This window comes from Bubalus kerabau, chromosome 3, assembly GCF_029407905.1.
Source record: "Bubalus kerabau isolate K-KA32 ecotype Philippines breed swamp buffalo chromosome 3, PCC_UOA_SB_1v2, whole genome shotgun sequence".
Lineage (NCBI taxonomy): Eukaryota > Metazoa > Chordata > Mammalia > Artiodactyla > Bovidae > Bubalus > Bubalus kerabau.
Window position 1 is genome coordinate 41,446,267 of NC_073626.1, and position 26,914 is coordinate 41,473,180.

General features: G+C 48.7%; 1 protein-coding gene across 1 annotated transcript in view; it reads right to left on the bottom strand.

Moving 5' to 3' along the window:
* RAB44 (RAB44, member RAS oncogene family) overlaps positions 1–25,862 on the bottom strand; it is a 38,390-nt gene extending 12,528 nt beyond the window's left edge. Inside the window, exons 1-8 of the mRNA XM_055571571.1 lie at positions 25,786–25,862; positions 14,732–14,949; positions 7,976–8,087; positions 6,093–6,267; positions 4,268–4,414; positions 3,405–3,495; positions 2,903–2,998; positions 455–642 (exon numbers count right to left, since the gene is read on the bottom strand). Of these exons, the coding sequence (XP_055427546.1) occupies positions 455–642; positions 2,903–2,998; positions 3,405–3,495; positions 4,268–4,414; positions 6,093–6,267; positions 7,976–8,087; positions 14,732–14,949; positions 25,786–25,810 (1,052 nt within the window). The 5' untranslated portion in view covers positions 25,811–25,862. The remainder of the gene's footprint in view (positions 1–454; positions 643–2,902; positions 2,999–3,404; positions 3,496–4,267; positions 4,415–6,092; positions 6,268–7,975; positions 8,088–14,731; positions 14,950–25,785) is intronic.
* Positions 25,863–26,914: the final 1,052 nt, after the last annotated feature.

Genomic DNA, 26,914 nt, shown 5'->3' on the forward strand with positions numbered 1-26,914 from the left:
CCTGAATCCCAGTTGTGTGAGTCGTGTGTGTCCGGGCATGTGATTTTCCCCCCTCTGCCCCCTTGTCTGAGAAACAGGCATGACAATCCCAGCCCGGTGAGGTTCTTGTGAGGTTTAAGGAGGGAGTCTGTGTGTGGCTTCCCCGGTGGCTCAGACAGTCTGCAATGCGGGAGACCCTGGTTCGATCCCTGAGTTGGGAAGATCCCCTTGAGAAGGAAATGACTACGCACTCCAAGTATTCTTGCCCGGAGAATCCCATGGACAGAGGCGCCTGGTGGGCTACAGTCCATGGGGTCACAGAGAAAGTCGGACACGACTGAGCAACTAACATTCACTTTTCACTTGCACGGTGAGCTCTGAAGGCTGAGCAGAGTCTCTGAGAACTCAAACCCTTTCTCCCCTCTTGCAGGAAGCCCTCCGTCTGCAGCCCAGCCCGGGGATGGCAGCTACTTGCCTGGGTTCCTCCTCCATCTGCCAAGACACGCGGCCCCTGGCAGCATCCAGGTGCCCCCGGGTCACCTGCAGCTGCCCCCGCACCTCTTCCAGCCGCCCAGCCAGGTCCTGCTCGGCCTCCCGAAGCTGCCGGTTCTCCGAGCTGGCCTCCTGGTGTGTGCTGCTGAGACGGTGGAGCTGGGCCTCCAGCTGCAGGAGGTGGCGGGTGATGGGGAGAGAAGCCCAGTTGCCCTTCAGGGGGACTAAATAGCCTCCCAAGACCATGGTGGGGTACAGACTCCAGGCTCCTGGAGACCCAGCTTAAAACATAGGATCGGGTGTTACCCTCTCATTGGCCTAATTAGCTCCATTACCTCCCACCCGGGAGAGACATTGGAATTGGCAGGGTAGGGAAGGGAGGGGGGATCTGCGTAAGAAGTACAGGCAGCTAGCAGCACCAGGGGCCACACCCTCCTCTGCTCAGTGCTCTGCACTGGCTGCTCATCTCTGAGCCTGTGTGGTCACTAAGGAGCTCCTGGTCCAATGGCCGGTCACAAAACCGGGAGATGGAGAGCTGCTTGACCATGCCGAATGGAAGGCAAGGTCCCCACGACAGCCTTCCGGACCTGCAGTCTGCCCCCACCCCACCCCCATTACATCTCTGGCTGCCTCTCTCACGACCCTGCTCCCTGCCCCCTCAGTCTGTTCCAGCCCCCAGGCCCCTTTACTGGTCCTTGAACACGCACAGCGCGTCATGCCCACCTCAGGGCCTTTGCACTCACTGTGCCCTCTGCCTGGACTGCTCTTCCCTCAGATACCCCAGGGCCCACTCCTTGCCTCCTTCAGGCCTTTACTCCAAAGTCATCATCTTAAGTGAGGCTTCCTTGACCCCTCCTCTCAAAACCCTCCTACCCTTCTGCCCTGTTTTACTTTATTCTCCTTAGCACTTTCACTATCTAATAAGTTATAGACTTTACTTGCTTATTTAGTTTATCACCTATCTCCCTGACTAGACAATAACCCCACAGGCAGGAGATATGTGTCTGTTATGTTCCCTGGGAGCTAGCGTGGTGCCTGGCACATAGTGGACGCACCATAAACAGTGGTTGGATGGAAGAATGAATGGCTTTGGGGGGAGAGGCTTCACACCCAAAGGGGACAGGACAGAATGGTCCTGTGTGGGAAGTCCAACCTCCTCTATCACCAAAAGGGGCCTGCCTCAGCCTCCAAGGCTCCAAGTCTACAAGGGCTTCCCCTGTGGTTCGGCTGGTAAAGAACCCTGCAATGCAGGATACCTGGGGTTCAATCCCTGGGTTGGGAAGATCCCCTGGAGAAGGGAAAGGCTGCCCACTCCAGTATTCTGGCCTGGAGAATTCCACGGACTATATAGTCCACGGGGTCGCAGAGAGTTGGACACGACTGAACGACTCACTTCACTTTCAGTCTCCAACGGGCAGCTACTACAGAGGCTCCTGGGAGATCAACCTGTATCAGGAGGGTGACACCAGGTAGCAGAACCAGGAGGGAAGGCTGTGGGAACCTGGTCCAGTGATGAAGGGATGCTGGTTGTCCTGGTTACAACACATGGTGATTTTACTAAGGCCAGTGGCCTGAAAGTTGAGGAAGGAAGAGACAATGGGGCTGTGTCTCAGACCCAAAGGCTTAGCCATAAGGCCAGCCGGAAGTGATAACAGGTTATGAGACCTGGGGTGTTGGGGTAGCAGGTATTAGGTTGACCTAAGAGGAAGCTAGGTCAGGTTCAGAGATAGCAACTATGAGGTATTGGGCTGGCTAAAAAGTTTGTTCGGGTTTTACCATAAGATGTTAAGAAAAAAACCCAAACACACTTTTTGGCCAAGTCAATATAAAGCACCTATTACATTCCAGGCATCATCTTAGGCCCTCAAATACAGTATATCTAATCATCACAGCAGCCTTCTAAGGTAAAAGTTCTGCTCTCCATTTCTCTGATGAGGAAACCAAGGCTCAGAGAGGTTAAAATCCTGCCCAAGCTCACTCAGCTGACAGCAGAGATGAGAGCTGAGCCCCACCTTATTACCAAGACTCTCCAATGTTGAGACTTCATGTTTGCCTGGTGTTTTCTGGCTTCAAAAGGCTTTCCCATTTATTACCTCTTTTGACACAACTAGCCAGGGAGCTGCAGTAGATGTAGCTATTCCCATTTTACCGATGGAGAAACTAAGGCCAAGACAAGCAACGCTCTTTCCTGAGATTCGCGGGGCTTTTAATTGAAACAGCAGGAAATTGAGCCTGGACCTTCTGATTCATGTCCCAGGGCTGCCACTGCCCTTACCTGGCCTCGTCTCAGAAAAAGGGCCAGAGACATCGCTTTCCTTGGGGAGCCACCTCTGATGCAGGAGCCCAGCAGCCCAGTGAACCCTCCAGAGGTGGGTATCAGAGTCCACAAATCCTCAGAAACTGGGCTTCCAGGGGAGCCCTTCTCTCTCACCTCCCTCTGGCCCTCGGTCAGCCGCTGCACCTCGCGCTCCTTGGCCTCCAGCACCTCCTGCATCTGGGAGCTGAGGGCCAGGCCCCGGGAGTCGCTCTGGGGAGCAGAGAGGTCTCAGCTCCCCCTGTGTGGCCGAGTCCAAGATTCAGCCGGCCTGGGTTGGCCCTCTCCGCCTGCCACCTCCACCCAGGCCTGGGGTGCCCGGTCCAGGATGTGTCCACAAGGAGGGGGGTCTCAGGACAACTTCCCTGGCCCAGGCAACAAGGAGACAGAGGCCCAGAGAGTGGGAGGAGTGGCCCCGGGGGACCCCCGAGAGCTGGCAGCAGTGAGCACTCCCCACCCAGTCTGTCTGAGCAAACCATCTCTCCGATGCTGGGGGGGATGAGACGATCTGCTCGCAGTGGCCTCCCACTGCCCCACGCTGGCCAGACCTGGGCTCACTGCGCGGGCAGCAGAGGGATCCAGGGCTGGGGGAGAGGCCGGCTGGGGCTGGGGGGCTCACCTCGGCCTGCAGCTGCTGCTTCTCCCGCTGTATCTGCTGCTCCATCTCCTCATAGAGCTGCTGGACCTTGCGGTGGTGGTCAGTGTCCCTCCTGGAAGCAGTGGGACGGGTCAGGCAGCACCCTGCTACCCTGCTGCTGGCCGGGGCAGTCTGGGCCCGTGTTTAGAGCCTACCCTACTGCTCGGCTCACTCTGCCAGCGGTCACTGACCCCTGTCACCCTGGGAACTGTCATCCCAGTAACAGCTCCTGACCTTGACAAAGGCCCTTGATAGATATGGATCATCTGAGTCCATCCTGCTGACTCAGTAACCATCATCGGGATGTTGGTTCCTGTCTCACAGTCCCCAATCACTCTGTCCCCACTTCCTGCTGTCACCATCCTCCTATCCACCCCCACCCCCAAGCACAGACTCCCTGGCAGGGCTGAGCCCATGCCAATCCCAGGATCACCACATGCATGGCAGTCTACGTGAGTGGTGCCCTGGAGTTAGGTGTCCCAGTGACCCTGCACCAGGACACACTGGCCCATCCCCTCTGGCTGAAGGCTTCACTCTGTCCTTCCCAATAGATTCCCTTAGTTACCCCTTCTTCTAGCTCAGCTCTGCCCATCCAGCTCCCAGGCTCTTCTGTGAACCCCTGGCCTCCATTCTTCTGGAGCTGAGAAAATTCACTTAAGATTCAACTAAGGGATTTTCCTGGTGGTCCAATGGTTAAGACTCTGCGTTTCCACTGCAGGGGGTGCGGGTTCAATCCCTGGTCGGGGAACTGAGATCCCACATGCTGCCATTAGCACAGCCAAAAATAAAAAAGATTCAACTAATGTAAAGAGCATCCACTGTGTGCCAACCCGGCCCCAACTCACTTCCTCAGAGTCAGCTCCAGAACCTCCTTGTCGGCCCGTGCCTCCTGTAGGCGACTGTTCATCTTGGCCAGAAAGCCCTCCAGGTTGCCTGCCAGCTGGGGCTCCTCCTGCCGCAGCTTTCTCCATAGCTGCCAGATTTCCGCCTGCCTGGGAGGGGAGGACGGCCAGAGATCACCCTTGAGTGGGACCAGGAGGCAGAGGGAAGCCCACTCCTAGGTTCTAATGGCCACACTCCAAGAGACTGTGGCAGCTGGGTCACAAAAATCTCCTTACACTCTGCAAGGTGCAGCTCAAGTGCCACCTCCTCCAGGAACCTCTCCCAGTTGTGCCCTTATCCCTTCACGAATCCCCACATCCCGTTGTCTCTCTACGGTTTGGTGATTCATTGTGGGGCGGGGGGATCTGGGAGTCTGATGGCCCAGAGCTTCCATCTGCCTTCTCTCTTCTCCCATTCTGTGGCTGCGTGAACTTTAGCAAGTCCCACAACTTCTCTGAGCTTATTTGTAACATGGCCACTGGAGAATGAGGCGTAGCCAGTGGAGAGCATCAGCCTGGGGTCTGGCACTGAGCTGGCATTCAATAAATGCTGCTTTCATATGGATTTAATTAAGTCGTGAAGACAGATGCCTGAGGGCTGAGCCCAGGCCAAGCTGCCAAGTAGGTAAATCACTTACCACCACAGCTCCCCTGCCAACCTGTATCCCAGTCCCACCCTGCCTGCCTACAGCGCCTGCCCCACCCTCTGAGAGCTTGTCCTCAGAGCCCTGTGGGGCAGGGGAACTTGGGAAAACCTGGGCAGATGGGCGACGGTGATTCCCTTGCTAGTTCTAACAGAGCCAGTGGGACCTGGAGGGGTGTGCTATGGGTATTTTTAGGCAGGGTCCCTTTCTCTAAGCATGCTGCTGCTAAGTCGCTTCAGTCGTATCCGACTCTGTGCGACCCCATAGATAGCCGCCCACCAGGCTCCCCCGTCCCTGGGATTCTCCAGGCAAGAACACTGGAGTGGGTTGCCATTTCCTTCTCCAATGCATGAAAGTGAAAAGTGAAAGTGAAGTCGCTCAGTCGTGCCCAACTCCTAGCGACCCCATGGACTGCAGCCCACCAGGCCCCTCCGTCCAAGGGATTTTCCAGGCAAGAGTACTAGAGTGGGTTGCCATTGCCTTCTCCGACTCTCTAAGCATGAGTGAACCCCAAAAATCCCAGAGCCCAAGACTGTCTCCAAGCCCTCCTGTCTCTAAGCCTGCCCAACTCAGAGCATCACCACATCTGAAATCACTCCACTGGGGGACTCTCTTTTGGGGAAAAGGCACCCTTGGGAGGTTTGTATTTTTGTGAATGTGGGTCCTGGGACTTCCCAAGAAGTCCAATGGTTAAGACTCTGCACTTCCAATGCAGGGGGCTCAGGTTCGATCATTGGGGAGATAAGATCCCATATGCCACGCCAAGGGGCCAAAAGAAAGAAAGAAAAAAGATCATGGGTCCCTTTAGGGAGCTGATCCTTCAACTTGCCAATCTTTCTGGGGAGTGACCTTATAGGGCAGAACAGGGAGGGAGGGCTTGAGTGGGATGGACTCCCAGTAGGTAGGCTTTCTCCATGCCGGGCTTCGTTTAATCCCACAGCAATTCTTCTGCTCACCCTGCAGCCAGGGAAACGCAGGTAAGGGGTTAGGCTACTTGCCTGCAGTCGCACAGCCAATAAGTGGCCAAAGCAGGATATCCGCCCAACGCTACCTGGCAGCTCCCGTTTGATCCTGCGTCTGGGCCAGTGCTCGTCCCCTCTGACAGGCGGTGCCTCCCCCCGCACCCCCAACCCTGCTGGCCTTACTCAGGCAGTGAGTTGCTGGCTCCTAGTTGCTCCATGAAGGCAAAGAACGCCTCCTTCTCCTCACTGTTGGCCTCCTCCACCACCGGGAAGCTGGTGGTTACAGATCCTCGCTTGGAGAGCAGTGGCCTCTTTCTGTGGAGCCTGTGGGTGCTCGAGCTGGAGCCAAAGATGTTCTCTGCAGAACAAAGAGGGACAGAAAGGAGCAGAGTGGGGTTGGGCTCCATCGCTTGACTTCCCACCTTGCCCTGCTCCAGCCCTTGGGGAAATGGTTTTATCTGTGTCAGTCACATTTATACAGGGCCAGGGTCATATACTCCTCACGTCAACCAGGGACTACTCAAGGTAGACCCTGTGCCCATTTTACACATGAGCATCTGAGGCTCAGAGAGGCCAAGAGATTTGCTAGAAGTCACACAGCAGCTCCACTGTGGCCAACACATTCTTTTCACTGGGTCAAAGGATAATCATTGAGCATCTGTTACGTGCTGGGGAAAAATTGGCCCAAATCTCTGCCCTGGTGGAGCCGACATTCTATGAATACTGAAAAGGACACATTTAATAAATAAATAAAATTTCCAAGTGAGCTAAAGGAAGGAACAGGGTAATTTCCTTTGAGAGACTAGACAGGATCTACTTTAGAGAGGGTGGTCAGGAGGGTCCTGAGGAAGTGACATTGGAACTGAGATGTGACTAAAAGGAAGGAGCAAGTGATGTGGTTTTCTCAGGAAGCGTATTCCAGGTTGCAAGAACAGCACATGCAAAGGCCCTGATGTAGGAACTAGATTGGCAGGCTGGAGGAGGTGAGTGGTACTGAGTGAGCCTAAGAGGTGGAAGGGTCTCAGTAATGCTGGCCGGTAGGCCCTGGGAAGGGAGTTGAATTTTGTTTTGTAGGCATTGGGAAGTCTTCCCGATAGTGGACACAACTGGACACAGATGTGAAGATGGCCCCTTGGGGCCACATGGGCAACAGTGTTCTGTCTGCTGCACCCCTGATTCCAGGCCCTAATTTCCCCTCCCTGCTCCCAGCTTCTCAATCACCAGGGCCAGAGCAACCATCTCTTGGGAGGGCCCAACCTATAAATGCAGATTCCTGGCCTCCCCTTTCTGTTGTCTCCCAAACACTTGGAGACTCAGCAGACCCGAGAACTAGGGGTGGCTTTGGCTACATTAAAGGCTGACAATCCTTTTTAGAGTCTCTACAAGGACACCACTCCTTCCATTCCCTGGACCAAAGGTCCTCCCCATCGAGCTCAGCTGGAATATTGTGTATTTCCAGCTTTGATGTCTCCAGGTCCTTCTAGGCCTGTCTTAAGAAGCCCGTGTTGGAGCTGCCCTGCCCAGTGGGGGCTAAGGGTCTGGGGAGCCTCCACCCACTAAATATCACCCTCTGCTGCTCCCTGGAGCCTCATATTCCTTTAACCAAAGCCAGAATGTGACCTTCTCCAGGCAGAAACAAGGACTGTGGTCTCAAGAACAGGGGGTGTCTAACCTCCTGCTCAAGGGAAAGTTTTTACTGGGGAGAAGATAAGGGAGGCATCTGAAGGCAATCCTGGAGGCCTCTCTGGAGGAGGGGAATGCTCAGGGGACACCCCGCCCACCCCTAGCAATGATTTGCTCTTGTTGGAAAGGGAGTGAGGTCTCCTGGGCTAGAGTCTTAAGTCTCAGCTCTGCCTTGAACCAACTGGCTTCCCACTCAGTTGAGAGCCTCCCATGAGAGGCTTAGCATTCTCATCTCTGCGGTCATTCATATGTCATCCACACCCAGAACTGCCCTCAGGGGTGTCGTGAAGGTTCTGTGATGGGTCACTGCGACCTTTCCTGTCTGCTCAGCCTCGCCTCGTGCTTGGCACACCCTTCGGGAGGCCCTCCCAGGACAGACATACTGAGCCCGGAGCTGAACTCTTCAAGGGAGAGGCGTCCCTTCCGCTCCACATCCACCCAGTCAAAGATCATCTCCAGCTCATCCTCGCTGCTCAGGAAGCTGAACTTGGCTGCCTGCAACGATAGAGGTAAGTTGGGTGATGTTCCTACCAGGGAAGGCTCTGGGCCACTCTCAGAAAAGGAGAGGTGTTTATCTTCAGCCACCCCCACCTCCCCTCTCCCCATTTTTGGAGTCCAACCCTCAACCTGACCTCAAGACCGGTCCTTGAGTCTCTTGGACTCTAGCAGAGCCTTGAACTTCATCCTCAGTTTTTCTATTCCTTCATCCAGCATCAAAACCTACCTCTTCTGAGTCTCATCCTGTTAGGACTGTAATAAAGGACAGTAGCCAATCTTTCCCACGTGTTTATCACTATTTGAAAATTACCTAACACTGGAAAATAAGTCCCCAAAGTGGACAGCACACCCTTTTGGTATTCTACAGGGGCCAAGGCCACCCAAGCATCTTCTAGATTCTATGAATGCACTTTGTCTCATGGTACTGATTAGAGATCCCAGACTAAATGAAGTCACATGTTAACTTGTAGATTCTGTTCAAGAGAGGTGTAAATAACTTTTGCCTGATGGAACAAGATAATCCCAAAGATTTATGACCTGTTGTACATTAACCAGCTTTAAGCAATCTACCTCAACAACCTGATTGTAACATTTCTCTGTGAAGTTATCCCACTTTTCAAATGCTCTTTCAACCATTCAGAACATCTCCCATTAATAAATGAGTTAAATAAAATCTCTGGTATAGATTCATTTTATTTTTGTCTAAGGGTCATGATTTTTATCTTCTTGGAAATTCTGCTTTAGCAGTTTTGGAGGTTCCATGGAGATGCCCCAGTGGACTCAGCTGTCATAACCCAGTAAACTGTGTTGCTAGAAAAGCCCTAAATGGGCTCTGGGAACACAGGCACTTTATATATATATATATATATATATGTGTGTGTGTGTGTGTGTGTATATATATATATATATATTTTTTTTTTTTTAACTTATTTGTTTGGCTGTGCTGGGTCTTAGTTGTGGCATGTGGGATCTAGTTCCCTGACCAGGAATGGAACCCAGGCCCCCTGCACTGGGAACATGGAATCTTAACCCCTGGACCATCAGGGAAGTCTTGGGCACTTCTTTCCTTGGCTCTTGAAGGGAATCCCAAGTGTGATAGAACTTTGCTTGCTGATTCTGTTTCTCCAGTTTTTATGTATTTGATTTTACAGATTTTCTGCTTTTGGTTTTAGCGGTAGCCACGATGGGGAATTCTGTTTTACGGACTGACTATTTGGAGATCTCCATGGGATACATGATGGAGACCTAGTGTCTGTCGGTTGAGACACAGTGGAAAATCTGGTTTGCTAATCTTTTGTTGGTGGTGGTGTGTTTGTTTTTCCGTGAATGACCTCAAATCAGTTAAGAATTTTGTGCCCACTGGGGAGGAGAATAGCTCTTTGAAATCTGAACTGGAGTTTTTGTGTTTCTGTGTTTACTTTTGAACTGTGGTTGGAGTTGTAGAAAAGAAACCAGACTGTAATTCAGAAAGGCCCTTAACTCTCATTGTGAGTGTGAGCATTTTTCTATACCTGGGTATTAATGATTTAGAGTACTACGTCCCTTACAGAGGCTCTGGGTGGATTGGTTTGTAGAGACAAAAAAGTGTCTATATAAATCTAATGGCCCTCAAAGTCACAGAAAATAATGAAACCAAACTCCTAAGGCTTTAAATGTGCTGGACTTAAAAAAAAAAGTTCCTCTTATGAGAACTAGCTAACTCAGAAAACTTTAAAGGAGTCAGATTCAGATAATTAAGGTGAATCTTTGATCAATTAGATTGGTTTAATAATTTTTGTTTACAAAAGATAAATAATAGCAGTCTGTATTTCCCCCAACTTATATTTATATAATACAAGGATACATTCTATGGCAAATTTTTGTTACGTATATTCTCTGTCACAATTTTTTAAAGTTGTGCAAGGCATATGTACGACTGTAGAAAGTTGTGTTATGTGTATTTGTGAGCCTTGCTGTTTACTAAAATGCTGTCCAAGACAGTTCTCAGTTTTTTACCCATCCATTTTTTTCTGGGAAATAAAAGCTGATTACTTTGTTAAAAGTTATAATCACTACAGTGTTTTACTTGATACTAGAAACAGGAGTGGCAGAAGAACAACTGTGTCTGCAAGGAAAATGGGATGTGCTTTTGCTCTCCAGGAGATAAAGGAGGTGGTTTTGTTTTAAAGTATCTGGCAAAATCTGAATGGATATAGGGGATTATAGAGGGTTTGTTGAAAGGGAATCTTATTTGTCTTGATTTTATAATACCTGAGTCTGAAAATAGGCTATAAAGTTTATGTTAACATTTTGATAAATTTGGCTCAGTTTTGATGGGTTTATAAATAAAGAAATAAAACTTGTGAAACTTTGCCACATGTTATATTCATGCAAAACTAGAATTTGGCTCCATCTCTATTAAAATGATAAACTGGTCTTAGAGCTCCAGGCAAGGGTTAAAAGAGGGTTACTATTAGTCTTCTGTGTAAGTTGCCCAGATAACTGTTTCCATGTCTCAGCATAACAATTTTCTCTGCTTTGTTTTGGCTCAGTTGTGTTTTAATTTTCATAAAAACAGAAAGCAAAGCCACTTTCCATATAAAAGAGCTAAATAACCTTGCAATAGTATTGCCTTCTTATAGAGTTGGACTTCCCTTGTGACCCAGCAGTAAAGAATCCTCCTGCCAATGTAGGAGATGCCCTGCAGAAAGATACGGCAACCCACTCCAGTATTCTTGGCTGGGAAATCCCATGGACAGAGGCATCTGGCGGGCTACAGTCCAGGGGGTCACAAAGAGTCAGACACAACTTAGAGACTAAACAGCAAAAGTGTTGCCTTCTTCTATGTTTATTTCAAAATGCTTTATTTTATTGTCACTGATTATATAGGAAACCAAATACTATTTCTCAGGATCCCATGATTGTATCTTAATCTAGTGCCCTACCTTCTCTGATACCTTTTTGGGTTTGCCTTCCCAACATCAGATTCTAAATTTAGAAGAAAAAATAAAAATGTCAAGATATCATTCTCTTTATTTGTTAAATACCTCATCACTATTATAAGAGCATCATGGGAAGAACTGTCAGATCAGAAGAGATATCCAGCCTTTCCTAGGCTAAGTTTACATAGGTAAAAAGCCTTTGTATAAATACTTCATAAATTGCACGCTTTAGGGAAAGGCCCTAGAGATTTCTCAGTGTCTTTGCTATGCAAACTATGTTCTTTAGGGGAAATACTGATCAAACTTCATGAAATAGTTATATACTGTATCCCAACAGAACATTTTACTCTCTTCCATTCTGACGCTATTAGGTTACTGTAAAAAGATTGCGGGAAGCTGCTATATAGCACAGGGAGCTCAACTTGCTGCTCTGTGATGGCCTAGAGGGGTGGAATGGGTGGGTGGGAGGGAAGCTCAAGAGGGAGGGGATATAGGTGAACATCGACTGATTCACGATGCTGTACAGCAGTAACTAAGATAACATGGTAAAGCAACTCTACGCCAATAAAAAATGCAAAAAAAAAACAAGCCCCAGGCTTTGAGTCTCATTACTAAACACATTTCTGCTTTCCTACCCTTTCCAACCTACGCTGAAGGCTTGGTTACAAACCAGCTCAGTTTGTGTCTTCCACAAAGTGCAGCGTCAAAGCCGTTTGGAAAAGGACTCTATCAGGTTCTATTAACTATTGCTGCTTCGCTTGGGTACAGGGTTCTAAGCTGACAGTAGCCAACCTTCAGACTGAGCCAGTGGATTACAGTTGCTAGAACTCTTTTCAGTCCAGAAGCAGCCAGCTTACCCAAGATCCAGTGGATCAAGAATTAATCACATGGAACGAAATCGATGGTTGAAGAAAATTGATTTACGGTTATTTGTTGGGAATATAGTTGGTATGGTTATTACTATTGTTTTGCTTATTTGGCTGGTTTGGGTCTTAGTTACGGCACTTGGACTCTCAAGTTATGGTGCACAAGCTCAGTAGTTGCGGCATTCTGGCTTAGTTGCCATTTGACATGTGGGATCTAATGCCCCAACCAGGGATCGAACCTGCATCCCCTGCATTGCAAGGTGGATTCTTAACCACTGGACCACCAAGGAAGTGCCAGTACTATTTTTTATTGCTTTACTTTTATGGATATTATGAGGAAGTCCTCTCTCTGGCTTCTTGAAGTGACGTGAAGTGAAGTCGCTCAGTCGTGTCTGACTCTTTGCAACCCCATGGACTGTAGCCCACCAGGCTCCTCCGTCCATGGGATTCTCCAGACAAGAATACTGGAGTGGGTTGCCATTTCCTTCTCCAGGGGATCTTCCCGACCCAGGGATCGAACCCAGGTCTCCCGCATTGCAGGCAGACGCTTTAACCTCTGAGCCACCAGGGAAGCCCAGTTTAGGAGAGTATGCTTTTGTAAACTGAAATTTGGGCTTCCCTGGTGACTTAGATGGTAAAGAATCTGCCTGCAATGCAGGAGACCTGGGTTCAATTCCTCGGTCGGGAAGATCCCCTGGAGAAGGGAATGACTACCCACTAGAGTATTCTTGCCCGGAGAATCCCCATGGACAGAGGAGCCCGGCGGGCTACAGTCCATGGGGTCACAAAGAGTCAGACATGAGTGAGCGACTAACACTTTTACTTCACTTTCAAACTGAAGTTTAATATTTTAAGTGGTATTTGAATCTCACTGATCCCTTCCTGACTCAGAAACCAATACTTTTCCTGAATCTCCTTCCTTTCTCTGGCACTTATAGTTATTTACAACAGGTTCAGTAAGAATCTGTCCTCCTTTTTACTGGGATACAGTCGGATAGATCAACTGTTTAACCAGATTTTGATTTAAAGGGTGATTCTCATTTAATCAGGTGTGACAAGTCCGCTGTAAGGAGCGCCCTTGGACGCAATGCCTGCAAAGCTGGCCTGAAAACAGGTAACGTGAAAGGTTACTTTTGGGCAGGAGAGGGACCTTAGAAAAATTGAGAACCTCAAGAAGAGAAGTCCCTCACATATGCAGGTGAAAACTAGTGGAGAGAGTCTTGTGCTTGGTTTCCATAGAAGTAGGGAAGCCAGCTGGTTTAAGTTTGCCCAAGACTTTCTCAGTTTTAATACTGAAAGTCCCACATCCCAGGTAACCCTCCAATGCAGGCAAACAGGGACAGAAGGTCACTCTAGATAGAAAAGCCAATTTCAGAGGTTTTACAATTTCAACTTAAGCTTCCATATGAAAACTTCTGGAGAGAAGCTAAAATAGCTCAATACTTCAAAATTTCAGATTTGCAGAGCTTACAGAAGTGATCAAGCCAAACCAAATGAGATCAGCCTTTTTTATGTCAAGAGTAAACTTTGGAGATTATTTATGATCACAGGAAATTACTGGACACTTGGAAATAAAGTGAAAAGGTACACAGCACACCCTTTCAATATTATATGGGAGTAAAGACTACCCAAGCCTTGTCTAGACAAGAGGAATGCACTGAGTTCATCTCATTGTTTACCTTGAAAAGTCCGACATATTGAAGTTACTTGTTAACTTGTAGATTTTGTCCAGGAGAATTGAAAATAAGTTTGTCTAGTAGTACAGACAACCCCAAGGATTTGTGGCCTGTAGGACATTAGTCATTTTCAAAAATGAACTCAGCAAACTTATCCTCACACTCTTCTGTCAAATTGCCTATGGTGGTGGTGGTGGTTCAGTCCCTAAGTCGTGTCCAACTCTTGTGACCCCCTGGGCTGTAGCCTGCCAGGCTCCTCTGTCCATGGGGATTCTCCAGGCAAGAATACTGAAGTGGGTTGCCATTTCTTTCTCCAGGGGATCTTCCTGACCCAAAATCAAACCTGGATTTCCTGCACTGCAGGCAGATTCTTTACCAACTGAGCTACAATGGAAGCCCAAATTGCCCATAAATACTTGCAGCTTCTCAAATGCTCCTTGAGCCTGTCATAACATCATACTGAGTCCCTCACTGACTGATAATAATAATAATGATGAATTAGCTAGCTCTTTGATAAGTATTGATTTTATATTTACTCAAAAGTCTTTTTTCTTTACCATTTTGAAAATTATAATTTAACATCAGCCATTTGTACTTTTTTTGTGGCTCTGAGGGTAGAATACAGATAGGAAGGGTCAGTTTTGATGGAAAAAGGTCAAAGTCTAGAGCATGGAACAAAATCAGGAGGAGACAGCAGGTCCAGTGAGATGCCAACAACTCACATAGGACCCTTTGTAGAAAATGAAGAAAAAAACAAGCAAAAAAAAATCAGCCAATCTCAGTCTAGGTCACAGCCGAAGATTCCTTATTGGCATGTACAACATTGGCTGATCTGTTTCACTGAAGTTTGCTGACATTAACAGGGTTTTATTTCCAGGGCCCTGACTGCTCCCCAAGATAAACTTCCCTGCTCAATGGGCTTAAAATTATACCATCTGCAAGTTCTTTCTTTGACTTAAAACCTTTCCTTTATTAAAATGCAAGTGTTTCTGGAAGAGGGTAATACAAAACCTGATCAGTCATTCCCACCTTAGTATAAATAAATCCCTAGCCTTTCCTAAAAGCAAATTTGAGGTGAGAGAAAGGGAAAAGAGCAGGGACGGTCTGCCTTCCTGGAAGGGGAGTCTCAGAAGGAGAAGCAAAGGGATCCAGGGGATGGGATAGGGCCTTGGGCTCACCGCCAGATCCTCTCGAGTGACAAAGCCCCTCTCCTCGGCACCGCAGTCCTGGAAGAAGCTCTGCAGTTCTTCAGCTGACTGGGAGGACCAGGACTCTGGCTCGGGGGCCACCAGCACATCCTGGCCATCAGCTGGCTCTCGCATCTGCCGCCGCCGGCTGGAGCCTAGCTTCCGTCCTTTCCGGGTCACTCCGAGTCCACTCTCCATGGTGCTCTGGCCTTGGGGACAGAGAGGTGAGGGGGCACTGGGCTGCTGAACACGCTCACTCCCTGCTCAGAACTCTCCCACGACTCCCGATCACCCCTGGAGAAAATCCACCGTGGCCAGTGAAGGAGCCCTGGCTGATCTGATCTGATCTGTGCTGGCCTCTCGGACCTCATCATCCCCACCCCCGACCTGTAGCCTCCAACACGTCTCACTCGGGGCCTTTGCCCTTTTTGCTCCCTCGGGCTGGAATGAATGTCCTTCCTGGAGCTGTCCACACACTCTCATCTCCTTCAATTCTCCACTCAACTGTGGAAAGTCTTCTGCAGCCTTTCTAGGTTCTACTTTTTGACTTGGGGGCGGTTACTCAGGGCGGTCCAGGATCTCGCTGTCTGAAGGAGCAGGAGCAGCTGAGCTATCCCTCCTACTGCTCCTCCACCCTCCTCTCCCCCGCCTCCCAGCCTCAGCTGGCCCCCAGCCTCTTTTTCCTCCTCAACATTTCTCCACCCCTTTAACATACGCACCAGGGAATCAGCTCCCCACGTGGCTCTTATGGCCTTTCAAGACGTGTCCATCCTTCGCCCCCTCACTTCCACATCCCATCATGGTCCATGTCAACCTTTCTGAACTACCCACGGTTCCTGGAATTCCAGATTCTTGCCCATGCTTCCACCCTTTGCCCCAAACCTCCCTGATTCCCCCACCCCCTTGCCTAGCTGATACTTCTTCCTCCCTCACCTTAGAGGCCACCTCCTCTGAGATCCTCCCTAAAGCCCCCCTTCACACCTCAAGCACATACTTTATGTGGCCTGATGACGTGCTGGGCTCATGCATGTGAATGTTAAGTCACCCTGTGCCTCGGTCCACACTGCTCCCAGCTCCCCAGCATATTCATCAGGGCTAAGTCACTTCAGTCAAGTCTGAGTGGGTGGCCGTGCCCTCCTCCAGGGAATCTTCCCAACCCAGGGATCAAACCCAGGTCTCTTAGGTCTCCTGCGTTGGCAGGCAGGCTCTTTACTACTAGCGCCACTTGGGAATCCCTCCCTAGGATGTAGTAGATGCTCAAGTAAGATGCTCGTTCACTGGAATACTTTTATCTGTCACTGAAGGTCAGGTAAGTCAGTTGATAAGGGTTTTGATGGATAAGGATTTGTCCAGGTGAGGCCTCAAGGTAGGAGAGAAGGAGGCTGGAGGCTGGAAGGAGAAGAGTCAGGTCCTATGCTGGTGGGAGGGAGGGGGCCTGGGGGGGAGTAAGTCATGGGCACGTAAAGCTGTATTGAGGGAAAGGGATTGACGTATACATAGGCAGCTTCGTGCAGGCGGTGAAACTTGAGTCAAGCTCTAAAGAGGGCAGGTAGGATTTAGAAGCCTTGAACAGCGTGTGTGAAGGGACCGGGGCAGCGGAACCCCACACCCACTCTGGGCTTTCTTTGTTGGGGTCAAAGGTCACAGACAAGCAGAGTAGAAGGATCAGGAGGCTCTGCCTCAGGGGTAACTGGCTCATGGCAGGAATCTGGGGCCACTGGTCTAGGTTCCCCTTAAGCAAGTTCCTTTACATAGGTTGCACAGGAGCTGAATGAAGCAATTCCTCACTCTTGAGGAGGCCCCAAACTTTTAAGTGAAGTTGAGTCTCTGTCTCTCACTGGCTCCCCATCAGTTATTGCCTTTTTCTCTTCCCTTTCTGCTTTTTTCTGTCCACCTGGTTTCTCTCCATTTCTCTCTGTCTCTGTCTATCTGTCTGTCTGTCTGTCTCTCTCTCTCTCTCTCTCTCAGGGACTTCAAAGTCTGCTGCAGATGCAGTTTTGAGATTACAGATGTAAGGGACTTCCCTGGTGGCACAGTGAATAGGAATTCACCTGCCAATGCAGAGGAATGTTCGATCCCTGGTCCAGCAGGATCCTACATGCCACGGAACAACAGAGCCCATGCACCACAACTACTGAAGCCCACATGCTCTAGAGCCCATGCTCCACAGCAAGAGAAGCCACCGCAATGAGAAGGCTGAGCACCGAAACTAGAGAGGAGCCCCCACTCACCGCAACTAGAGAAAGTCTGCAGGCAGCAAGGAAAGACTCAGCACAACCAAAATAAACTAAATAAATAACAAATTGCTTTTTATAGAAAGATTACAGATGTCAGGCTGCAGTGGTATACTGGAGTCACATCTTGCTGCTGCTGCTGCTGCTAAGTCGCTTCAGTCGTGACCGACTCTGTGCGACTCCAGAGACGGCAGCCCACCAGGCTCCCCCGTCCCTGGGATTCTCCAGGCTCTTGCCTGGAGTGGGTTGCCATTTCCTTCTCCAATGCAGGAAAGTGAAAAGTGAAAGTGAAGTCGCTCAGTCGTGTCCGACTCCTAGCGACCCCATGGGCTGCAGCCTACCAGGCTCCTCCGTCCATGGGATTTGCCAGGCAAGAGTACTGGAGTGAGGGGCCATTGCCTTCTCTGGGAGTCACATCTTAGGAGCTTGCAGAAAACCAGTTGTGAGTCTCTCTTCCCAACTCAGCAGCTTGAAATCAGCTGTTGTGGGAGTATTTATACCATCAGTTCAGTTCAGTTCAGTTCAGTCGCTCAGTCGTGTCTGACTCCTTGCGACCCCATGAATCTCAGCACGCCAGGCCTCCCTGTCCATCACCAACTCCCGGAGTTCACTCAAACTCATGTCTGTCAAGTCGGTGATGCCATCCAACAATCTCATCCACTGTCGTCCCCTTCTTCTCCTGCCCCCAATCCCTCCCAGCATCAGGGTCTTTTCCAATGAGTGAACTCTTCGCATGAGGTGGCCAAAGTATTGGAGTTTCAGCTTCAGCATCAGTCCTTTCAATGAACACCCAGGACTGATCTCCTTTAGGATGGACTGGGTGGACCTCCTTGCAGTCCAAGGGACTCTCGAGAGTCTTCTCCAACACCACACTTCAAAAGCATCAATTCTTCGGCACTCAGCTTTCTTCACAGTCCAACTCTCACATCCATACATGACCACTGGAAATACCATAGCCTTGACTTAGATGGACCTTTGTTGGCAAAGTAATATCTCTGCTTTTTAATATGCTATCTAGGTTAGTCATAGCTTTCCTTCCAAGGAGAAAGCGTCTTTTAATTTCATGGCTGCAATCACCATCTGCAGTGATTTTGGAGCCCAAAAATATAAAGTATGACACTGTTTCCACTGTTTCCCCATCTGTTTCCCATGAAGTGATGGGACCAGATGTCATGATCTTCGTTTTCTGAATGTTGAGCTTTAAGCCAACTTTTTCACTCTCTTTCAATTTCATCAAGAGGCTTTTTAGTTCCTCTTCACTTTCCACTATAAGGGTGGTGTCATCTGCATATCTGAGGTTATTGATATTTCTCCCGGCAATCTTGATTCCAGCTTGTGCTTCTTCCAGCCCAGCGTTTCTCATGATGTACACTGCATATAAGTTAAATAAGCAGGGTGACAATATACAGCCTTGATGTACTCCTTTTCCTATTTGGAAACGGTCTGTTGTTCCATATCCAGTTCTAACTGTTGCTTCCTGACCTGCATACAGGTTTCTCAAGAGGCAGGTCAGGTGGTCTAGTATTCCCATCTCTTTCAGAATTTTCCACAGTTTATTGTGATCCACACAGTCAAAGGCTTTGGCATAGTCAATAAAGCAGAAATAGACGTTTTTCTGGAACTCTCTTGCTTTTTCCATGATCCAGCGGATGTTGGCAATTTGGTCTCTGGTTCCTCTGCCTTTTCTAAAACCAGCTTGAACATCTGGAAGTTCACGGTTCACGTACTGCTGAAGCCTGGCTTGGAGAATTTTGAGCATTACTTTACTAGCATGTGAGATGAGTGCAATTGTGCGGTAGTTTGAGCATTCTTTGGCATTGCCTTTCTTTGGGATTGGAATGAAAACTGACCTTTTCCAATCCTGTGGCCACTGCTGAGTTTTCCAAATTTGCTGGTATATTGAGTGCAGCGCTTTCACAGCATCATCTTTCAGGATTTGAAATAGCTCAACTGGAATTCCATCACCTCCACTAGCTTTGTTTGTAGTGATGCTTTCTAAGGCCCACTTGACTTCACATTCCAGGATATCTGGCTCTAGGTGAGTGATCACACCATCATGATTATCTGGGTCGTGAAGCTCTTCTTTGTACAGTTCTCCTGTGTATTCTTGCCACCTCTTCTTAATATCTTCTTCTTCTGTTAGGTCCATACCATTTCTGTCCTTTATCAAGCCCATCTTTGCATGAAATATTCCCTTGGTATCTCTAATTTTCTTGAAGAGATCTCTAGTCTTTCCCATTCTGTTGTTTTCCTCTATTTCTTTGCATTGATCGCTGAGGAAGGCTTTCTTATCTCTTCTTGCTATTCTTTGGAACTCTGCATTCAGATACTTATATCTTTCCTTTTCTTCTTTGCTTTTCCCCTCTCTTCTTTTCACAGCTATTTGTAAGGCCTCCTCAGACAGCCATTTTGCATTTCTTTTCCATGGGGATGGTCTTGATCCCTGTATCCTGTACAATGTCACGAACCTCCGTCCATAGTTCATCAGGCACTCTGTCTATCAGATCTAGTCCCTTAAATCTATTTCTCACTTCCACTGTATAATCATAAGGGGTTTGATTTAAGTCATACCTGAATGGTCTAGTGGTTTTCTCCACTTTCTTCAATTTAAGTCTGAATTCAGCATTAAGGAGTTCATGATCTGAGCCACAGTCAGCTCCAGGTCTTGTCTTTGCTGACTGTATAGAACTTCTCCATCTTTGGCTGCAAAGAATATAATCAGTTTGATTTCGGTGTTGACCATCTGGTGATGTCCATGTGTAGAGTCTTCTCTTGTGTTGTTGGAAGAGGGTATTTGCTATGACCAGTGCATTTTCTTGGCAAAACTCTATTAGTCTTTGCCCTGCTTCATTCTGTACTCCAAGGCCAAATTTGCCTGTTACTCCAGGTGTTTCTTGACTTTCTACTTTTGCATTCCAGTCCCCTATAATGAAAAGGACATCTTTTTTGGGTGTTAGTTCTAAAAGGTCGTGTAGGTCTTCATAGAACCATTCAACTTCAGCTTCTTCAGCGTTACTGGTTGGGGCATAGGCTTGGATTACCGTAATATTGAATGGTTTGCCTTGGAAATGAACAGAGATCAATCATTCTGTCATTTTTGAGATTGCATCCAAGTACTGCATTTTGGACTCTTTTGTTGACCATGATGGCTATTCCATTTCTTCTAAGGGATTCCTGCCCATAGTAGTAGATATAATGGTCATCTGAGTTAAATTCACCCATTCCATTGACTTCCCTGGTGGCTCAGACGGTAAAGCGTCTGCCTACAACGCAGGAGACCTGGGTTCAATTCCTGGGTTGGGAAGATCTCCTGGAGAAGGGAATGGCAACCCACTCCAGTATTCTTGCCCCCACCCACCAAAAAGGAGGGCTCAATTTATACCATCAGTTCAGTTCAGTTCAATTGCTCAGTCGTGTCCAACTCTTTGCGACCCCATGAATCACAGCACGCCAGGCCTCCCTGTCCATCACCATCTCCCAGAGTTCACTCAAACTCACATCCATCGAGTTGGTGATGCAATCCAGCCATCTCATCCTCTGTCGTCCCCTTTTCCTCCTGCCCCCAATCCCTCCCAGCATCAGAGTCTTTTCTAATGAGTCAACTCTTCACACGAGGTGGCCAAAGTACTGGAGTTTCAGCTTCAGCATCATTCCTTCCAAAGAACACCCAGGGCTGATCTCCTTCAGAATGGACTGGTTGGATCTCCTTGCAGTCCAAGGGACTCTCAAGAGTCTTCTCCAACACCACAGTTCAAAAGCATCAATTCTTCGGCGCTCAGCCTCTTTCACAGTCCAACTCTCGCATCCATACATGACTACTGGAAAAACCATAACCTTGACTAGACAGACCTTTGTTGGTAAAGTAATGTCTCTGCTTTTCAATATGCTATCTAGGTTGGTCATAACTTTTCTACCAATTTATACCATGGGAATCAGCAAATGTTACAAATCAGAGTTTCTTCCCCCAAAGAACAATCACAAGCACATCCATTCCCAGACCTAGCATGCATTTAAGTGACCACTGTTTACTGAACACCAGCTGAATGCAGGCAGAGTGGGAACCGAGCCTGCCATGGTGTGTGTGGCTCCATTAGGCAAATTAGGAAAAGTGTTCCTTCCTCCCAGCAGAGGCAGCCCAGTACCAGGGCCCAAGGGTTGGCAAGTGGCCAGTTGGCTGGAGTCCAGTCCCCCCTCTCCCTGTTTGACCAGGCACCTTTGTGCAGGACACAACCTACATACCCAAGTGGAGCCCCTGGCCCTTTATGTATATAGGCGTGGACTAACTCCTGGTCTCCCTTGGAGGTACTCACACAGCTTCATGCAGAAGAAGCACAAGATTAATTACAGCACAGTGTGGAAGGGGCGGCAAACCTGTGTGCCAAGTGCTGTGAGAGCACTGCAAAAGGAGCAACTCACTCGGCAGTGTCTATCAGGGAAGACTTCCTGGGGGAGGTGACATAATTTAGCAGTGACTTCCAGGGCAGAAGAGATCAGACTTAACCCTGGATCCCCTCATGCTGCCCAGCCTTGTTCTGGGCATGTGTTGGATCCTCATGCCCTCATGTTACTCACTGTTTCCTCTTCTGATTCACACTGTCCCTCAGAATGTGGGAAGTTCTACCAAACAACTAGTAGACTCAAATAATACTGATGTTGTAAAAGAAAATACAAGGCAGGGGGGACTGTTCTATATCCAAGGGAATAAAAATAGGGAATCCTCTGGCCATCTGGTGGTTAGAACTCTGCACTCTCATTTCCAAGGGCCTAGGTTCAATCCTTGGTCAGGGAACTAAGATCCCACAAGCCATGTGGAGCAGCCAAAAAGAAAACAGAGAGAAAGATAATAAAAATAAATGACACCTAAATATATTATGTGATTGTTAATTGGATTCTCCTTCAAAAAAAAAAAAACAGTAAGAATAAGGGATATTTTGTGGACAGCTGGGGAAATTTGAATATGGACTTTATATCAGATATTCACTGAGCAATGTGAAATTTTTTCAGTGTAACACGTGTTGTGATCATGTAGAAGAATCTCTGTCTTTAAGGGATTCATGCTGAAGTATATATAATGTCTGCATTTCACTTTCAAATGGCTCTGTGTAAATACATAAGCAAATTAAGAGGAAATAGTGTGTGTGTGTAGAGAGAGAGTAAATGGGGCAAATTGTACACCATCTGTCCAATAGCTTTCATTGTACTATTTGCTCAACTTTTGTAGATTTGAAAGTTTTCTTAATAAAAAGCAGGGGAGATGGGAATTGCCTGGTTGTCCAGTGGTTAACTTTTGAATTGTGATGCTGGAGAAGACACTTGAGATCCCTTGGACTTCAAGGAAATCAAACCAGTCAATCCTAAAGGAAATCAACCCTGAATTCATTGGTAGGACTGCTGCTGAAGGTGAAGCTCCAATACTCTGGCCACCTGATGTGAAGAGCCAACTCTTTGGAAAAACCCTGATGCTGGGAAAGATTGAGCGCATGAGGAGAAGTGAATGACAGAGGATGAGATAGTTGGCTGGCATTATCGACTCAATGGAAGAGTTTGAGCAAACTCCAGGAGATAGTGAAGGACAGGAAAGCCTGGTGTGCTGCGGTCCATGGGGCTGCAAAGAGTCAGACACAGATGAGCGACTGGACAACAACCATTGGTTAGGACTTTGCACTTTCCCTGTCGAGGGCCCAGGTTCAGTCCCTGGTTGAAGAACTGAATTCTCTCAAGCCGAACGGCAAGGCCAAAAAATAAACATAAAAACCAGAGGAGGAAAAACCAAGCCAAGAATGAGATTCCGGGAGTTAGAATAGAGAATTTCATCCACAAATCCAACTGTCCTTCCACTAGTATCAATATCTCCACAACCACATCACCCTCCAAGCTCTCCCTGGAGACAATGACGAGATACACACCCCTCCTTGGGCTGCATCTGTCCACACCTGGAAGTCACCATCCATCCTCACTCACCGTCTCCCTAAGAGGGGGGGTCTCCTTCCTCCATGACCCGACGACTTTCCAATAGGCTGGGCCTTGGGCCTTGTATGTTATAATCAAAGAAACACTCACTGAGCATCAGTACCAGAAGAGGGTCCATTGCACCCTCTTGACCCATAAATGTGGAAAAAGAGGCCAAGAGAGGGAGTGATTTCCAGTCCCACTGCTCTAGAGTCAGGCAGACTCTGCCTCTCCGAGCCCTGCCGCTCACAGGCTATGTGTCCATGGGGAAGTCACATAACATCTCCGTGCCTTATTCTCCTCACTGGGACATGAGACTAGTGTCTCCCACACAGGGTTGCCGTGAAGATGAAATAAGACAGTTGAACTGGAAACATCACTTCCTATTCCCAGCAGAGCCCAACTCACATTTTAGCTTTACTTTTTTTTTATCTTTTTTTTTTTTTTGGTCTCACCACGTGGCTTGCAGGATCTGAGTTCCCTTGCCAGGGACCGAACCCATGCTCCCTGAAGTAGAACCTTGAATTCTTAACCTCTGGACCACCAGGGAATTTCTCCAGCTTTACTTTCTCTCAACACTTGTCACCTTCCCAGAATAGAGTCTTTTATTCATTTATTTTGTAAAATTTGCATCTCCTCTTACTGAATAGAAGCCTCTTCTGTTTACTGCTCTATTTCAAATGCCTAGAACAGTGCCCTGCATACAGTCAGCGCTCAGCAAATATTTGTTGAATATATAATCAATGTAAAGCACTCAGAACTATGCCCCGAATATGGCATAGGATAACCACTGGATACAATAGCCCATGACATCGGTGGTGATAGCATGGATTCGGGTGAAATTCCATTTGAGTCTCATAAAAGTCAGATGTTGTACAGATATGATTTTATACCCACTCAACAGGTGAGAAAACTGAGGGAGGGGGTTCCGAAAGGCAGAGGCCACCAGCCCAAGCCATGACATCGGAAGCAAACCTGATACCAGACCCACTCTCTGGGTTTGTCACAGGACAGACTTGCCCCAAGACCGCTTCTCGGAGAAGCACCTCCTCGGTGGGCAGGAAACGCCTCTGTGGATCACAGACACCAGACGGAGCAGCCGTGATGGGCCAGGGCTTTGAAACAGGGCAGAGTGGGAGGCTTTGCTCCGGCTGTCAGACTTAGAAACTCAAGTTCCACGTGCACTTCCGTTGATGGAGATAACACACATGAGGCAGAAAGATAAGATTCTTGTTGTGGAAGCTTCGAGAACTGAAGCCCTGGGGAGGAGAGTCTGCTGTGATGTGGGTGCCATGTCACTGAGGATGCCAGGCTCCCACAAGTGAAGGGAGTCACAATCCTGAAATAGAATCCCTGTGGCCACATCGCAGGACATGGGATGCTCTTGGCACCCTGTGGGGGAGTTCCTAGTTGAGCTGCACCCCATTTCCACCAGTCCCCTGACACTGCGTAAGGACGCAGCGCCTACTGGACACCTCGCCATTCCCCACTATGCCTCAGACCTCAGTGTCAGCCCTCTGAGCCCGTCGAGTCTTCTCTGCCCAGGTGGCACTCAGCGGCCCCCTCCTTGCCTGTCAGGAGTCCTGGGGCTGAAAGGCAGCAGGTGCCCTAGGGCCAGCACCGCCTCAACGTACCTGTCACCATCAGTCAGGGACAGGGAGATCCCCCTCACAGCTGAGAACAGTGCCCTAAAAACAGTCTGTGTCCCATCTAGGCCAGGGATGGGCACTCAGAAACAACGGGAAATCCTTCAGTCAGTTCTCACAAAGGTGTACCTGTGCATACACACAGGCATATGCACGCACGCACACACACACACACACACACTCACTACTCCCTCACACTCACTACTCCCTCACAGTCAGACACGACACTTGTCACAACCTCTGGTGTGTACCAAGGTTCCTGCCCACTCAGAGTCACTCAGAGCAAAGCCCTTTGAGTCTGCCAGCAGGGGCATCCCTCTGTCAGCGCCCCCTCCTCCGCCACATCCCCGCTTCTTTTCTTTTTTTTTTCAGCTGCACTGCAGGGCCTGTGGGATCTTAGTTCCTTGACCGGGAATGGATCTCAGGCCCCCCAGCAGAGGAAGCGCAGAGTCCTAACCACTGGACAACCAGGGAAGACCCCACATTCCCCTCACTGGTCATCACAGCCTCACACCTGTAACCGTGGGAAATGCCATCTTGCCCGGGAGCAACGCATGCATGCGCACACACACCCCCGGCACTGCGCCCTCTCCCCACCTCACCCAAGAAATCGAATGAAATTTGAGGCTAGACCTGAGGGCTAATGAATCCTGCTCCCAGTCCTACCAGAAATCAGCTCCCCATTGTAGGATTCGGCTCAGTGAGCAGGGACCACAGGCTTTCCCTCAGGAAGTGAAGAGCCTCGTAAGAGGGTGCTGTGGGGACCAGGGCAGAATTACAACAGGGCACCTGCACCTCGCCAGTTCCATCGTCCTCTCTTCAAAGGGGTGAGGACCTGGGTCTGTGCTTCACTCCACCTCCTTCAGTAACTGCAAGTAACAGCGCTAGTCACAGAACTCAAGTTGTCCAAGTCAGCAGATCCAAGAGACCTCCTAGTATATTTATCCTCTCTCTTGCCCCTGCTAACCTCAAAAAGAAACCAAGGCTCTGAGAAGCCAGGTGACTTGCCCAGGGTCACACGACCATTTAAGGGTAGATAATTTATCCGAGTCTCCTGCCCAAATGCCTTCCACTAGCTGCAGAGAGCTCCAGATTCATGAGAAAAAGCCTCAGCCCTTTGCACCTCATCCCAGCAGCTGGGTAGGGACCACAGCTCCCTCCCCCATCCTCACACCACCAAAGAAAAGAAGCATTGCAACTCCAGGGTCGCTCCCACCTCTCAGAGGCTCCCAGTCGTGCATGTAGCCACGTACCTCCTGGGCCCGGTAGTGAGGCAAAAACTGCCCCCAGGAGACCACGAGCTCTGGAACTGTTAACAGTCTTGCTTCTTGCTTAACCACTCTTTCCGTTCCGTGGCAAGCCAATCTCTTGTGCTAATCTATGGGACTTCCTGTCGAAGTGACCAACTGGTTATCCTTTCACAATCTTGCTTGGTACTCCCGAGGCTCCCTAGTCCTCAAATCTTGGAACTGAAGAAAGCTGGAGCTGGTGGAGAGACCCCTGTAATCAGAGGCTCAGAAAAGTAAGGTCACCCAGTTCTCAATGGTGAAGTCAGAACTTGGACCTGAGTCTCGGATTGCCAGATGGATTCCTCAACTTATCCCAACCAGAATGTTCAAGAGCACAATTATGGCTAAAGCCAAGTGTATACACCATGCCTTACCTCAGATTCTCACCCTCAGACCATGTCTTGGAAATCCAGGGGAGGCCCACACCCAAAGTACCTTTAGAGAATAGTCTAACCTAATACCAGAATTTACTGTTGAACTGTGTCCATTAGAACTGCATGGTTCAGTTCAGTTCAGTTACTCAGTCGTGTCAGACTCTGCAACCCCATGAATCGCAGCACTCCAGACCTCCCTGTCCATCACCAACTCCTGGAGTTCACCCAAACTCATGTCCATTGAGTCGGTGATGCTATCCAACCACCTCATCCTCTGTCATCCCCTTCTCCTCCTGCCCTCAATCTTTCCCAGCATCAGGGTCTTTTCAAATGAGTCAGCTCTTCCCATCAGGTGGCCAAAGTATTGGATCTTCAGCTTCAACATCAGTCCTTCCAGTGAACACCCAGGACTGATTTCCTTTAGGATGGACTGGTTGGATCTCCTTGCAGTCCAAGGGACTCTCAAGAGTCTTCTCCAACACCACACTTCAAAAGCATCAATTCTTTGGCGCTCAGCTTTCTTTATAGTCCAACTCTCACATCCATACATGACCACTGAAAAAACCATAGCCTTGACTAGATGGACCTTTGTTGGCAAAGTAATGTCTCTGCTTTTGAATATGCTATCTAGGTTGGTCATAACTTTCCTTCCAAGGAGAAAGCGTCTTTTAATTTCATGGCT